The sequence below is a fragment of the Phallusia mammillata genome, chromosome 7, assembly GCF_965637545.1.
Source record: "Phallusia mammillata chromosome 7, kaPhaMamm4.hap1.1, whole genome shotgun sequence".
NCBI lineage: Eukaryota > Metazoa > Chordata > Ascidiacea > Phlebobranchia > Ascidiidae > Phallusia > Phallusia mammillata.
In genome coordinates this window covers 18,120,478-18,135,907 of record NC_137258.1, presented here as the reverse complement: position 1 = coordinate 18,135,907, position 15,430 = coordinate 18,120,478, and the positions used below count along the sequence as shown (strand labels likewise).

At 37.7% G+C, this 15,430-nt stretch overlaps 1 protein-coding gene and 1 long non-coding RNA gene across 7 annotated transcripts in view; one reads left to right on the top strand and one right to left on the bottom strand.

Annotated features, from left to right (window-relative positions):
* The first annotated feature begins 2,160 nt into the window (after nucleotides 1-2,160).
* Nucleotides 2,161-4,007, top strand: LOC145239485 (uncharacterized). Its single transcript, XR_013862315.1, has 3 exons — nucleotides 2,161-2,270; nucleotides 2,384-2,481; nucleotides 2,627-4,007. It is a non-coding gene; the product is annotated as an uncharacterized LOC145239485 (long non-coding RNA).
* A 7,463-nt stretch (nucleotides 4,008-11,470) lies between these two features.
* LOC145237694 (adenylate cyclase type 5-like) overlaps nucleotides 11,471-15,430 on the bottom strand; it is a 31,901-nt gene continuing 27,941 nt past the window's right edge. For all 6 annotated transcript variants that reach the window (XM_080100658.1, XM_080100655.1, XM_080100656.1 and 3 more), the window contains 4 exons: nucleotides 14,935-15,091; nucleotides 14,416-14,620; nucleotides 13,910-14,034; nucleotides 11,471-12,895 (listed from right to left, as the gene is read on the bottom strand). In XM_080100658.1, coding sequence (XP_079956784.1) covers nucleotides 12,755-12,895; nucleotides 13,910-14,034; nucleotides 14,416-14,620; nucleotides 14,935-15,091 — 628 coding nt within the window. In that variant the 3' untranslated portion in view covers nucleotides 11,471-12,754. The remainder of the gene's footprint in view (nucleotides 12,896-13,909; nucleotides 14,035-14,415; nucleotides 14,621-14,934; nucleotides 15,092-15,430) is intronic.

Here is a 15,430-nt window from a genome sequence, read left to right as displayed (position 1 = left end):
AAACATACGGGTCTGTCGTGGGTCAACCGGGATTGCGGAACTGTTAGGCCTAACTTAGGTTAACTGGCGCTAGGGATGAGTGACCTATTCTTTGTCCGAGAAAGACCCGTGAAGGAAGTCTTCCTTGGTCAGAGAAGGGCCCAAGTCTGTAGGAGTGCTACTATAGTCAGCAAGTTGGCGCTAGGGTTAGAACTAGAGCAGCACTCGTTAACTAGGGTTAGGTTAGGTAACATAGGTGGGGTACGTTTGGGACTCGCGCGCCACGTAGGGACTTTACCTTAGATCGATTTCTAGCTAGGCGTGGCGCGTTGCTAAAAGGCTTTAGCTAAAATAAGGTGCGCATAGAAACACGGCCTGGGCATGGCCACCACCGCATTGCATTGGCCGCGGTGTAGGCGTGACAGAGTAGGGACACCGTTATTTCCAATGAAGGTCCAGGCTCGTGGACCAGAGGAGACCGACTTTGCATTTTGCCCGAAAAGTCTCGTGAGCCACCCTGATAGGGCGCAAACTGTTGCTAAATTTTCCAGCCCTGCGGTTGCGTAAAATATTTGGGTCCTTGTGGGGGGACTCGGGGGGCAAGGGGCAGTGACGCGATGTTGTTGAGTTATACGCCTTAAAACGTCACTGTCCCTTTTTGAAGAAACTTTTGCGCCTATGCCAATTGTAAAATTAGGGACGTTGTGGATTTTTTGGTGGGTTTTGACCAGCTTGTATTATCCATGCATGTACATCCGTTTTAACGTCTTTTCACTAAGAATAGGCCGGAAATTGGATATCAAGCATGTGATGTAACAGTTCCTATTATTCGCATTATAGTTTTTGCATTGTTTTAAAATTTCGCTGGTTGAAAGCCCCAGATTTCCCTTTATGCTGGTCAAGCCCATTTTTGTGTGGATTTAGGCCTATTTATTACGACTACTTATTTCAGTTTCGCTTTCCTGCTTGACCCGGCCATCCAGTCTTATGGGGCAATGACATTTTGGGTGGCTGTGATTTGTGAAACACGACAGACTCACTTTCTACCTTTCTAGGCTAATTTGCGGCGGTTGTATGTAGGTTAGTTAGTTGAGGCAATCAAGACAAGTTGTGTACTTTTACGTCGGTCGCGCAGGGACGATGGCGGTTGAAACGTTTTTTGCAGAAACCTCACATACGAAGCAGAAGATATTTCTACTGTTTCCTGTCAATTTATTTTCAGGTTTAGTGTTTTTTTTTTATCACCAGTAACTAAAAGTGTAGTTGAATTTTTCTGTCGTTTTCCCTCTTTCATCAACAAAATTGTGTGCGTAGTCCACTTTTTCTATCCTTTCATTTTTAATTAAGTAGACCAGTTCTTGGGGGGGTGTTGTGCCTTTTACATCAGCCGACAGGTTCTTCATATTTTTGTGTTTTTTTAATCGCCCGTCGCTTGTTCTAACCATGCAAACCGCCATCGTCAAGCGTTAGATCGAGAAAAAGTGTAGTTGTCAGGTTTTGCTGTTGTACTTTCAAGTCGACTTGTCTTAAATTGTAAGTTTCTTGTTTTTTTTTGTTATTCAACATACTAATTTTTTTTTGTTTTTTTTGGCAAAAAATATTGATTTGTTTGAAATTATGGAAAAATGTAAAAACCATCTTTGCAAAACCATGGAACACTATAGGATCCTTGATTCTATGAGGTATTTTGAAATTTGTGGTTTGATTAACCTTGTTTTTATTTACAGGTTTAAACTTGTTCTGTATTTGTTTTTCAGGTTTTTATGTTTTTCAACAGCATTAACCAAATTCTTTGTTTTTCAGATTTCGGCAACTTGTTTAAAACAGTTAGATTTCTTAACGAGTACTGTTTTGTTTTTCAGGATTTGGGATTATTTTTAAACTTTTTTTTGAACTGTAAAAACTTCAGTTAGAAACACGTATCATTAACTTGTTTTGCTTTTCAGGTTTCAAGGTATTTTTCTTTTTTCAGGTTTACTAGGAAGCATTTTAGTTTAAACATTGTAATTTTATTTTGTAGATTTTACGAAATGTTTTTTTACAGATTTAAGGTTTTAGGGATTGCAAAATAAGTAAATTAGTGTTTTACGTTTTTTCAGGTATTCAGGTGAAAAAAGTATTTTTCTAGTAACCATTTTTCTCTATTGTAGGTTTTACCAAGTTTTGTTTTTGTTTTTCAGCGTTCTAAGATTTGTACAGTTTTAAAAAAATTAGGTTTTCTGTTTTTGAAGATTCCACTTCCACTTTTGCTAAAACTAAACAAGAAAAAACACTGGCCCAAAAATTGAAACGTAAGAATGCCAAAACTTAACTTTTTCACTTGCTTTTATGTCCGTAAAGGCGTACACACGTCTAAAATTAGCACAAAAAGATTAGATTTGTTAAAAATCGATTTTTTTGCCAGGATGACATCATAGTCCAAACAAAAGCCGACGATGACGTCATAAGTCGAGCAAGCAAAGGACCACAACGATTGCTTTTTTGAAAAAAGAACGGCAAAAGGTGACCAAAATGTGCCTACCTTGAATATTTACCCTAAAATATCAACGTAAAACCGTACTGTTTTTATTGCGTAGTCCATTCGTGTATTTCACGCACTTTGTTTGTCTCGGGACTAATTTCTAAAAAGAACTTCGTTATGTTTTAGACCAGGGGTCGGCAACCTTTTTTGCACTGCGGACCGGTTTGAAACTGAAATTTTTATCACGGACCGGCCTTCAAGAATCACAAATGTTCAGCACTGCAAGCTAATTACAGTTATTACAACTTTGATACAATGTGGACCTTCAGAAAGTTTTCTGCGGCCCGGTAACGAACCCCTCGCGGACCGGTGGTTGCCGACCACTGTTTTAGACGATCCGCAATGACCCTTGTCCAATGCACCACAACTGTTATCGCGGGATTTCACCATAAAGTCATCACTGTCTTTCTCGCAACGTCGCATCGAGCTTAGCATTTCATTTCGCCACGTTGACGTCACCGACTGATCGTTTAGTATTTCATCTCCACTTTTCCAACATATTACGCCACTGAGACGGCTTTCACACGACGTCACGGTACGGTGAACATTAGGTGATGGTACGCGATGTTCTGTGGGGCTTTGCTCCATTACATCACAGTGACGTAGATTCCTGACGTCACGTTCACAATTGCGGTCAATGGAGAAACTTGTTGCTCAAGACTTTTTGACCGAGCAGTACGAGATGCTATCACATGCTCACAACAGAACGCGCAAATGCATAGACACCGGTGTAATGACGTGTTTGTTACCAACAGAGCAACGAATAGAAAGTGTCGCGATATTTTTTGGTGTGTATTTAATCTGTTCCGAAAACTTGTTTACTAAAGGCTTTGAAAATTCCGTTTCGAATCTGCCTAAATCCTTGGTAACGTCTCTTTTCTCTTTTTTGCGATGTTTTGTATGCAAAGGTCACTCGAAACACAAAGCTGTAATGATATTTTGGTGATATGTTTCACAATAACTGTTTGAGAGACCTAATTTAACTTTTGTCTCATATAACCAACTAATAGTTTTGAAACTAAACATGTTTCGGTTTATGGTGTTTTCGTTTGAAAGTTATTTTATTTTTGCCTGGGAAACCGTCGTCCGAAATGTGGTGCATGTTTTTGTTTTTTCAACTCCACTGTTTTCTGTTTTTGTCACAATCTTGGTCTGCTTCAGTGGTTCTTAACCTTTTTATAGCGGCCGAACCCCTACGATATTCTTCAGCCTTTGGTCGAACCCCAAAGTTACATCGTAGGTTTTAAGAAAATTTTGTTTGGATAATCATAATCAGTTTTTGTTCAAACGTAGTGGCAACAGTTACTGTTGGTCATTTTGTTAAAATCTAACATAATAATACAAGCATCTTGTTTCAAGATTCCTTTAATTCCGACAATTTTTATTTGTTAAGATATGTTTTTGCTGCCAATATTTTGTTGTTTTTCTGCTTACGAACAAACCACACATTGCTAGTTGGTACGTCAAAAAAAGAAAATAAAAGCTTAGTGCAGGGATGCACAACCTTTTTGCGCATCTTATTTTACTAACGACCGTCATTTACCTGTTTATTTTTGTTTCAAAATACTTGGTTTATATCATATATTTACCATCTAATAGCGCCCAAAACACCCAGATTAATTTCTAGCTAGGTGCACAGTTTGAGCTGCACTATACGAAGATCAGTCCCACGTTTATGATGTCATGATCGAAATTCTGACGCTTGTGGTACCTGTTTTGTTCGCATTGTTAGCACACAATAGGCGTACAAAAAGTCTGACGGATGTAGCTACTAGGCTGGTGGTAATACCCTTTTTGGTACCACAAAAACTGTTTAAAGCAGTTTAAAAATGAAAGTACATGTAGACATATTAAAAACATGTTCACGACCGCACAAACTCGTCTCTGCGGCGGCAGTACGTCCGCAGGTTGTTCAACCCTGCCTAAGTGTGAGCTTCCAATGTTTTGATATTTGGCAATATACAAATTACCATTTTTAGCAGACCCTAAAGTTTGACGAAAACGAGTATTTTTATTGTACTTTGAAAAGACCTTCGTCGAACCCCTGATCAGGCGTTGCCGAACACCTGGAGTTCGATCGAACACCGGTTATGAACCACTGGTCTGCTTCCATGCGCTTTGCGGTGTGCAAATCATTTCCCTGTTAGCAAATCAACAAATCAATAACTTGTGATACGAAAAAAATTGCTTATTGCAAGATCCGATACCAATTATTGTTGTAACATAATAGGTATTATAACATAATATTTAGCCGATGCAAACTTATTTCTGACATAATATAAACGTAATGCAGCATTTCCGGCCAACGTATTCTTTGTTTTTAGTATTAAATCGAGTCCACCAGTAATAACAGCACATTACATTTTAAGCCAAATTTATGCTTTCTTTATACAACACAACTGTTTTCGTGTATTAATATGCTTGTGCATCCATTCTTTGCAACTTGCTTGTTTTTGTTTTATTATTGCTCATTACTAGGGCAATTATTTTTTGACCTAAAAAACGACAAATTTTGACCTACAAATTGAAAATTTTGACAAATTTTGACTTCAAAAAACTTTTTTTTGACAAAATTTTGACCTATGAAGAATTCAAGTGGTTAAATGACACATTATTGTACGAAAAGGTAAAATATGGCTGTAGGCCAGGGGTGTCCAACTCGAACACACCGCCGTGCCAATTTTGGTTTCAAAATATACTCGCGTGCCAGCCTTTGGTACTTTTTCCAAACCATGTCTTAAACGTCTTAACCGGACGGGATATCAATCCGAATATTTGGCCAATATGTAGAACCCTACTAAACGGTTAGAAAAAAAATGGGGCAATGGAGTACTTTGTGTGCGTCAAAAACTTATCTTTGTTCAAGTTACGTCGGTTTAAAATATTTTTCCAACTAAACACAAATGCGTTTGTAGTCACGTAATTAATTGAACAGCTCATCGGTTGAAATGCAACAATTACAATTGTTTCGAAATAAACGGGCATTTTATTGCGACATAAACATGGCACGTTCACTAACGTGTTAGTATTATGTGGCGCAATAACTTTCTGAAATAAAAATAATTGTAATTTTTTGTTATTAAATTCCATGGGCCGACATTAAACAATGCAAGGGGTTTATAGTCGCTTTTAGATGTTGTAGGTTTGCATTACCGATTCCTAAGCCGTGTTCAATGTCCGTTTGTAAAGCACTGCAACGGCCCAAACTTGATTCAAGATGACCTAAGTTTAGGCGTCAACAATACACGGTCAGCTATATTTGAAACGTGAATTGGGTTTACTTTTATTTCCTGCGTAACAAGTTCTTTAAAAACTAAATCGTTGTTAAAATGATTCGGCAAATCGTCTTTTCGGTATGTGCATAGGTTATTAGACGCACAGCAAACACCCCAACCAAACAAAGAAATGTATCAAGTGACTATTTACAAAATAATGTGACTGAAACTACAGGCTAAAACACAGAAAAGGTTTTGGTATATAGTCGCATACCGCCGAAGTATCGTACGGGTACATATATACTGCACATGGTATAGGTATCGGCGCTATAGATCAAAAGTCGCACCCCTGACATTTTTTGGAAGATGTGCGCCTATAGCAAGGAGGCTTTATATTTTGTAAAAAACGAACAATCCAATTAGTGGGTTGTGTAACTTTACCACTGGTAATCTTTACAGAAGTTAGAATAAAGAGCAAGAAGAATCAATAGAAACAAAATTAATTGCGTGAAAAATTCTAATGTTTACTATCTTAATGTGCAAAAGCTCGCGTGTCATTTTCAAACGCTCTGCGTGCCACTTTTGGCACGCGTGCCACGTGTTGGACACCCCTGCTGTAGGCTAATCTAACTAGAGGGGAAAATGTGCAAAAGTCTAACAGAATGGCAAAAATTTGAACGCATACCTAGCTTATTCTGAAAACGGAAATGAGCTAATCAAAAATCACTGTCAAAAAACTGCAGCTAAGACACAACGAAAATTGTTCAATACATTTGTCTAAACCAGTGGTTCCCAACCTTTTTGTAGTCACGGACCCCTTTTATAAATTTTATCGGACCGCGGACCCCCAACGTAATTTAGTCTTTTTTCGTTTCCTGCATTATATATACAGTACGTTATTATACCTTCGTTTTTGGGGGGCAAAATTTGAATCAACCTTCACAGTCCTTTAATCTCAATAAAGTTCTGTACTGTAGCTGTCAATGCACTAAAAGAGATAAATTTTCTAGTGTACAATAATTAAAACAAAGCACAAAGAATTATATTGTTAATGTGTGTTGTGATGTCACAATGGAGGTAAGAATCACAAGTTTTCTTGATCCAAGGGTTTGATAAACAGTTTGCACTTACGGTATAGGATTGTAAAAACGGTTTGGGAACTTAAAAATATTCCACTGTTGTTAATGCCACTACAAATGTTTGTCTCCACGGACCCCCTGAAACCATCTCACGGACCCCTTGGGGGTCCGCGAACCCGAGGTTGGGAACCACTGGTCTAAACGAAAGATACACGAAGTATCTAAAGCAAAACCGAAGCAAGAGCTGCACCTAACTTACAGCTGCTGTAAAATGACTTGGAACCTACCAAAATTTTGCACGTTTTGAGGTGTGTTGAGCATCACACCATGTCAACCTAATTATTTCAATCACTTGATGGTTTATGATTCACTGTTGTAAATGGCCCATAAGTAGATAATGGGCCATTTACAACAGTATAAAGTAGGCTACAAGGTGTAAAATGAAAAGTTCACTGACATGCAACCTCTACAACACCACGACAATGCAGTTTCTAAACAATTTTAACTTTGTAAAAAAATTTGACTTTGTAAACAATTTTGACATTTTTTGACCTATTCTAAAAATTTTGACCAATTTTTGACTTTTTTGACAAGTCAAAAAATAATTGCCTTACTCATTACTGTTCTAATTTTACCGTAATTTGTTTGATGCATTACATGATGTATGCAAACTAACTAATTAAGCCGTTAAGTTGATTGTAAGAGATGTTATCAACGTATATTGCAAAATAACGAAATTTGTAAACCGAAATGTATCCAGTCGTTCCTTGCGATATTTTTCTATGTGCGCCAGTTTATTTGTGATGTTTAATCAATTGTTACTAATTTCGTTTTGCTTCTTGAAAGTTTGCTGTTCCAAAAGCTTTTGCATTTGTATGAAAACAATATCATACGAAAAACACAACCTTTATTTAAAATTGAATTAGCTATGTATAGCGTTTATATAGCCAGCGAATGAGTTACAAGATGAGAAGAATCGGTGTTTGTTCTTGTTTATGCGATCAATGTCAGTGTTCTGTGAAAATATTTTAAATATTTTTTGCGCCAAATTACATTTCCAAATAAAAAACATGACAGCTTTGTCTCTACATGATAGCTTTAAATAACATGTAGCTTTGAGAACAGGAATACAAATAAAATCATGTATTTTTATCCTGTTTTATGAGGTCATTTACTTTAGTTCAGGTGAAGATGAACTTCAATGTAAGCAATGACAGTTTTATAAATCGGATAAGGCTTTTGGGTACGGTTCGTCATCAGGTTTAAGCTTTCTTAAAACAGGCATGACTATACACATGTTCATATCGGGGTAGTAATTTCACATTGGTAAACGTAATATTAGCGCCTAATTAAAACTTTTAAAGAACATGAGTTTAAGCTAGGTTTCAAGGCCTGTGGTAAATATATCATATGCACAACTGTTTTCATTTGCCGAGTGCGGCAACACGATAAAATACTAACCGGCCCCACCCAATTAAATTAACTGCGTCACGTTCACTGCAGCACGTCACAAGCATCTTCATGTAAACTCCAAACATTTACAAGCATTCCTCTTTGTTCAAAACTAGAGAATTTCCGTTCAAGGAGACACAGTTCGGTAGGAGGTAGAAAAAGGGTTTTGCAACGGGCAGATACCGGTTTAAACCAGTTTAAAACTGGAATATTCCGACGAAAACCCACCGAAAACCGTATTATTCTTCGATTTTTTGTCCCCAAAAATCGAAAACACGGAAAGGCTATAGCCTTACGGTTTTTTTCAAAAATCGAGTCAAAATTTTCGATTTTAAAAACCGGTTCAACCTGTTTGGAGGTTCGGTAGGAGGCAGAAACCGGTCAAAACCAGTTTGAAAATGGAATATTCCGGCGAAAACCCACCGAAAACCGGATTTTTCTTCGATTTTTTGACCCACAAAAATCGAAAAAACGGAAAGGCTATAGCCTTAGGGTTTTTTCAAAAATCGAGTCAAAATGTTCGATTTTAAAAACCGGTTTCAACCGGTTTGGAGGTTCGGTAGGAGGCAGAAACCAGTTTGAAACTGGAATATTCCGGCGAAAACCCACCGAAAACCGGATTTTTCTTCGATTTTTTTGACCCCCAAAAATCGAAAAAAGGGAAAGGCTATAGCCTTAGGGTTTTTCAAAAATCGAGTCAAAATTTTCGGTTTTAAAAACCGTTTTAAACCGGTTTGGAGGTTCGGTAGGAGGCAAAAACCGGTCAAAACCAGTTTGAAACTGGAATATTCCGGTGAAAACCCACCGAAAACCGGATTTTTCTTCGATTTTTAGACCCCCAAAATTCGAAAAAAGGGAAAGGCTATAGCCTTAGGGTTTTTCAAAAATCGAGTCAAAATTTTCGGTTTTAAAAATCGTTTTAAACCGGTTTGGAGGTTCGGTAGGAAGCAGAAACCGGTCAAACCAGTTTGAAACTGGAATATTCCGGCGAAAACCCACCGAAAACCGGATTTTTCTTCGATTTTTAGACCCCCAAAATTCGAAAAAAGGGAAAGGCTATATCCTTAGGTTTTTTTCAAAAATCGAGTCAAAATTTTCGATTTTAAAAACCGGTTTGAACCGGTTTGGAAGTTCGGTATGAGGCAGAAACCGGTCAAAACCAGTTTGAAACTGGAATATTCCGGTGAAAACCCACCGACAACCTGATTTTTCTTCGATTTTTAGACCCCCAAAATTCGAAAAAAGGGAAAGGCTATAGCCTTAGGGTTTTTCAAAAATCGAGTCAAAATTTTCGGTTTTAAAAATCGTTTTAAACCGGTTTGGAGGTTCGGTAGGAAGCAGAAACCGGTCAAACCAGTTTGAAACTGGAATATTCCGGCGAAAACCCACCGAAAACCGGATTTTTCTTCGATTTTTAGACCCCCAAAATTCGAAAAAAGGGAAAGGCATATATCCTTAGGGTTTTTTCAAAAATCGAGTCAAAATGTTCGATTTTAAAAACCGGTTTCAACCGGTTTGGAGGTTCGGTAGGAGGCAGAAACCAGTTTGAAACTGGAATATTCCGGCGAAAACCCACCGAAAACCGGATTTTTCTTCGATTTTTTTGACCCCCAAAAATCGAAAAAAGGGAAAGGCTATAGCCTTAGGGTTTTTCAAAAATCGAGTCAAAATTTTCGGTTTTAAAAACCGTTTTAAACCGGTTTGGAGGTTCGGTAGGAGGCAAAAACCGGTCAAAACCAGTTTGAAACTGGAATATTCCGGTGAAAACCCACCGAAAACCGGATTTTTCTTCGATTTTTAGACCCCCAAAATTCGAAAAAAGGGAAAGGCTATATCCTTAGGTTTTTTTCAAAAATCGAGTCAAAATTTTCGATTTTAAAAACCGGTTTGAACCGGTTTGGAGGTTCGGTAGGAGGCAGAAACCAGTTTGAAACTGGAATATTCCGGCGAAAACCCACCGAAAACCGGATTTTTCTTCGATTTTTTTGACCCACAAAAATCGAAAAAACGGAAAGGCTATAGCCTTAGGGTTTTTTCAAAAATCGAGTCAAAAGCTTCGATTTTGAAAACCGGTTCAAACCGATTTGGAGGTTCGGTAGGAAGCAGAAACCGGTCAAACCAGTTTGAAACTGGAATATTCCGGCGAAAACCCACCGAAAACCGGATTTTTCTTCGATTTTTAGACCCCCAAAATTCGAAAAAAGGGAAAGGCTATATCCTTAGGTTTTTTTCAAAAATCGAGTCAAAATTTTCGATTTTAAAAACCGGTTCAACCTGTTTGGAAGTTCGGTATGAGGCAGAAACCGGTCAAAACCAGTTTGAAAATGGAATATTCCGGCGAAAACCCACCGAAAACCGGATTTTTCTTCGATTTTTTGACCCACAAAAATCGAAAAAACGGAAAGGCTATAGCCTTAGGGTTTTTTCAAAAATCGAGTCAAAATTTTCGATTTTAAAAACCGGTTTCAACCGGTTTGGAGGTTCGGTAGGAGGCAGAAACCGGTCAAAACCAGTTTGAAAATGGAATATTCCGGCGAAAACCCACCGACAACCGGATTTTTCTTCGATTTTTTGACCCACAAAAATCGAAAAAAGGGAAAGGCTATATCCTTAGGTTTTTTTCAAAAATCGAGTCAAAATTTTCGATTTTAAAAACCGGTTTGAACCGGTTTGGAAGTTCGGTAGGAGGCAGAAACCGGTCAAAACCAGTTTGAAAATGGAATATTCCGGCGAAAACCCACCGACAACCTGATTTTTCTTCGATTTTTTGACCCACAAAAATCGAAAACACGGAAAGGTTTTTTTCAAAAATCGAGTCAAAATTTTCGATTTTAAAAACCGGTTTAAACCGGTTTGGAGGTTCGGTAGGAGGTTTTTTCCGATTTTTCGTTTAATCAAATAGTCGGTTTATTTGAATATTCCAGATATTTAAATGCTCGGTTTAATCGAATATTTCGTTGAATATAGCATTTGGGTAAGAGGTTATGCCGAAAACCGGTGGTGACTCTCAAAAATAAAAAATAAAAATAAAGGGTATTTGCTTTCGTATCTCAGTAATTCTCGTCTGAAGTAATGAAAGAAAAATACTTTGCTTCGTTGATTTTTCGCCATCGAATTCTTACATTCAGAGAAAAAAACGATTCCTTGATTTGTTGTCAATTTTGTGCGTTACAATGTATTGAATCAACCGCTGCATTAAACTCGAAACACAGTGAAACGGAACAAATGTTCGAAAGTGTTTTTATTAGACAAGAAATAAAAATAAAAGCAAACTGTGGGATCGTCGCAAAGCGATATGTGGCACAAATTCACACGTTCGGAAATAGTACGTCTGTATATTCACAGCGATTCAAACTGTGTCTTCTAACCGCAATATTTGTGCGAACGCAAAAATTAAGTTGGAACTTGACACAGAAACGTTTGAAAACCACTTATAGTTTTGTAATCGAAATGACGCTTGACGCAAATAAAGAAAACGTATTTGGGAAGGTGAAGTAGATTGAGAAAAGTTAATAAATTACGACATAGATTTCGGGGAAGTAACAATTGCCAAATTACTTATTTTGAAAAGCAGATCAGGTCCAATATTTTGAAACAATATCTGTTTGTTTTTGCGCTTCTAAGAGAAAATTTAGCAATGCAAGTTCACTTAGTCAGTGGTGTACTATTCAGCAGGCATGAGGTCAAAACGCATACAATTGACAAGGAAAATAGAGATGGATAAACTATTTGAAAACTTGTACATCTGTCTTCTTGAAGTTGGACACGCAGGAAATTTTACTTTACGCAGTTACTCCAATTTTTTCCCCCTGCAGTGCAAATCAAAAATGCACCCTTACTGTATGTGGCATTTAAGTGATGGTAAACGAATTACAACAGACAATAAGTCAAAAAAGTGTTGATTGAAAAAAAAGTTTGTCATCGCAGTGTAGATCGTAGTTTGAAGTGAAACACTAACGTGGCAAACGACATTTACATTCTGGAGCGCCTCGAACAAATTCATCCGCAGATTTTGATTTAAACGATTGTAAAATAAAATATATACGAAATAGAAGGTTTGACAAGGGAACATACGTTTAGTAAATAGGAATAAAACAAATAATAAAGAAATATTGAAATGCAAAATGTTTGGCAGCACCTTTCACCACACGATAGCTGCAATTCAGTGTTTCCGAAAAAAATCGTACGGACAGTGACTGGGACAGAACTCAGCACTTTAAACTGTATGTGACGTCAAACAATGACGAGGCGCACCTGGGCGTGATCACGTGACCGGTTTGAATTGATGCAAAGATACGTATTTGATTGAAATTTAGCCAGCACAATATTACCCATGCAGTAAGCACAAAGGCCATCAATCAAATCACAGTACGTCACAGTGGATGCTTTATTGACGTCACAAACTGTTTCGTTTTACTTTATCGCCGCGTTTACTCACTGGTGTCACCCAGCGGCAAAAACACAACTGCGGAAGAAATTTTTGTGCGGATTTTTTTAGCTTGTTGGTATCAGCTCTTGGGCTCCGCATGTGGTCGTGGGCCCTCTAGGAAATACGTCATCATTTCACCTTTGCCCTTAACCTTGACGTGACCCCTTGGCACAAGATCGAAGCCTTTCTCTTTTAACAGTTTGTACATTTCCTCAGGGACCTATAAACAAAAAAGAAACTGTGCAAATACGGAATGTGCAATGTGTATTTTAATTTTTGTGTGTGTCTAAAGCAAACATGTACTTAGCAATAGGGTTGGCCCGATACCAATATTTTGAACCGATACCGATACCCGATATTTTACCCCAAAAGTACTGCGATCCGATACCGATACCCGATACTTTGCAAACAAGCAAAAACATTTTCAAACTGATGTATTTGTAATGTGTTTTCCCATCACAGTTGATATAACAACACACTGAGTCTAACACATTAACTGCTTTTTTACCATCACAGTTAATTTAACAACGCACGCAGTCTAATAAATCACCTAAACAAAACACTTCACCATTTTAGTCTTAGCACCAAGAAACAACACTAAACTACTGGCAGTAAACATTTTTTTACAGTAATCAGAAATTGAAATGAGTAATCAGTTATCATTTCACACATTGTGCTTAAAGACAATAAGTTTGTTTACATTTTCTGGTGACAAACGGTTTCCTAAAGGAGACACAATATTACCGGCAACAGAAAATAATCGCCCACAAGCAACACTACTGTATGGCAGTCCTAAAAAACATTTTGCTAAATGAAATAATGCAGGAAAATTTGCTTTGTTAACATTCAGTCGGCATTAAATCGCTGTAGCGAATTAGGTCATATTATTTCATTAAATCCAAAACGAACGCGTTTTTTAAATGTAGTCCCATAAATATTTTATCACAGCCGATGATAGTTGTTTTTTTGCCTCCTTTCATTTTCAATTTTACACATGATAAAGTCTCAAAAAAAGTATCGGTACTTGTACCGATACTGCTCGAAGCATCGGGTATCGGCGCCGACACAGTACTATCGGGCCATCCCTACTTAGCAATGGCAATTAAATGCTTATTCGAATATAACTTAGTACTTAGCAATGGCAATGAACCCTATTCGAATATAAAACAAATACATTTAAACCGAGTTCCACATCTATCCCGAGGACTGCTTCTAAGATTTGTACTTAACGTACCTGTATTTTGTCTTCGATACCTGTACTGTCCATTCTACTTGCCACGTTTACTGTGTTTCCCCAGATGTCGTACTGGGGTTTCCGTGCCCCGATGACCCCAGCCACGACAGGACCAATGTTGAGACCTAGAATAAATTGTGGCGGTGAACTTTTAGTGTAAAATTGGAAGAATTATATTTCAATTTCAACACAAAAGCAAGAATCGCCTTCAATATTATAGCATTCCGGTTCTGGAAATACCTAAAGCTCTAAATTTTCAGAAGGCGCATTTACAAAGATGTCAGTTCATTTAATAAAATATAAACATACGAAAACAAATCTTTAAAAGTAAGATGAACATAAATTCATGCTTGGTGACCGCCTGGCTTATTATTACCACACGTTTAATAGGCCTGGTGTACTATGATTTACAAATCTTCAAATGTAAGTTAAACTACTCCAGAAAAGACATTTTTTTCCATAAAGCGCACTTAATTACTAGCAATAAAACGGTTTGCAAATCTTACCAATTCTGAACGAAAAATTGTTGAAGGAATGTTGATTGACGTAGGATAGTTGATCTTGAAGTCGCATTGCAAAGGTGGCGAGAGCTGTAATGTGAGTCATATTTTCCTTGTCGTACGTTTTATCGTTGAGGCCCGAAGCCACCATGTACGTACTTCCCATGTTTTTGATCTTTTCCAACTGGTAGAACTGATCCTCACTGATTATCTGCAAGTAAATGGTTCTTTATAGAAATCTCCCTAGCCACAAAATAGTCATGTAACTCGGCAATCAGTCTAACCACTTGTAAACATTTGTTTTTCACGATTTTCCATAATTATGTTGAAGGCGTCTTGAATTGGACGTCGAAACGACTTATATTAAAAATACTGTTGCATTACTCGTTGATACATTTAAAGATATTGGCAAAATACAACAACGGCATAATGGGCAGACAGAAAATGTGGTTACGAAGGCATTGAATAACTGCTATGCATTGAGCAAATGTTGAAGGACACTTAGAATACATAAAAAACACTAACATTGTCAAAATCGGCGATGATTTCATTGAGCAAACGAAGACATTCGACTCCTTCGTTATTACTCTCCAACTCGATGTAGAACTCGGAGAAGTTTACGATCGTTGCAAACATAACTGCCACGCACTCACACGACTGGCAGTACAGTTCGTCACTGTTCCTGTATACACAAAATATGAGAGTTTACTTATCGCTTTACAGTCCTTCTATGTATATTGTTTTTTTTTATTTAACACGATTCAGATTGACTGTTTGTTTTCAGCACGTACTAACGACCCAAAAAACTTGGCTTATGTTTTTGGGTCTACTGTTACTGTTCGTTCCTACGTTTCATCAAAGAGAAATCAGAGGTATGCAACCTGCGACCCATTGAATAAGGTTGTGCGGCTTGCGAAGCTGTTGGATTTTAAATTATTTGTGTGGCACTGCTAGCGAGCGAGCGAGCGGATCTATACGTCAATTGCTTATTTTAACAACGCGGCTAAAATCACTTGTGAGT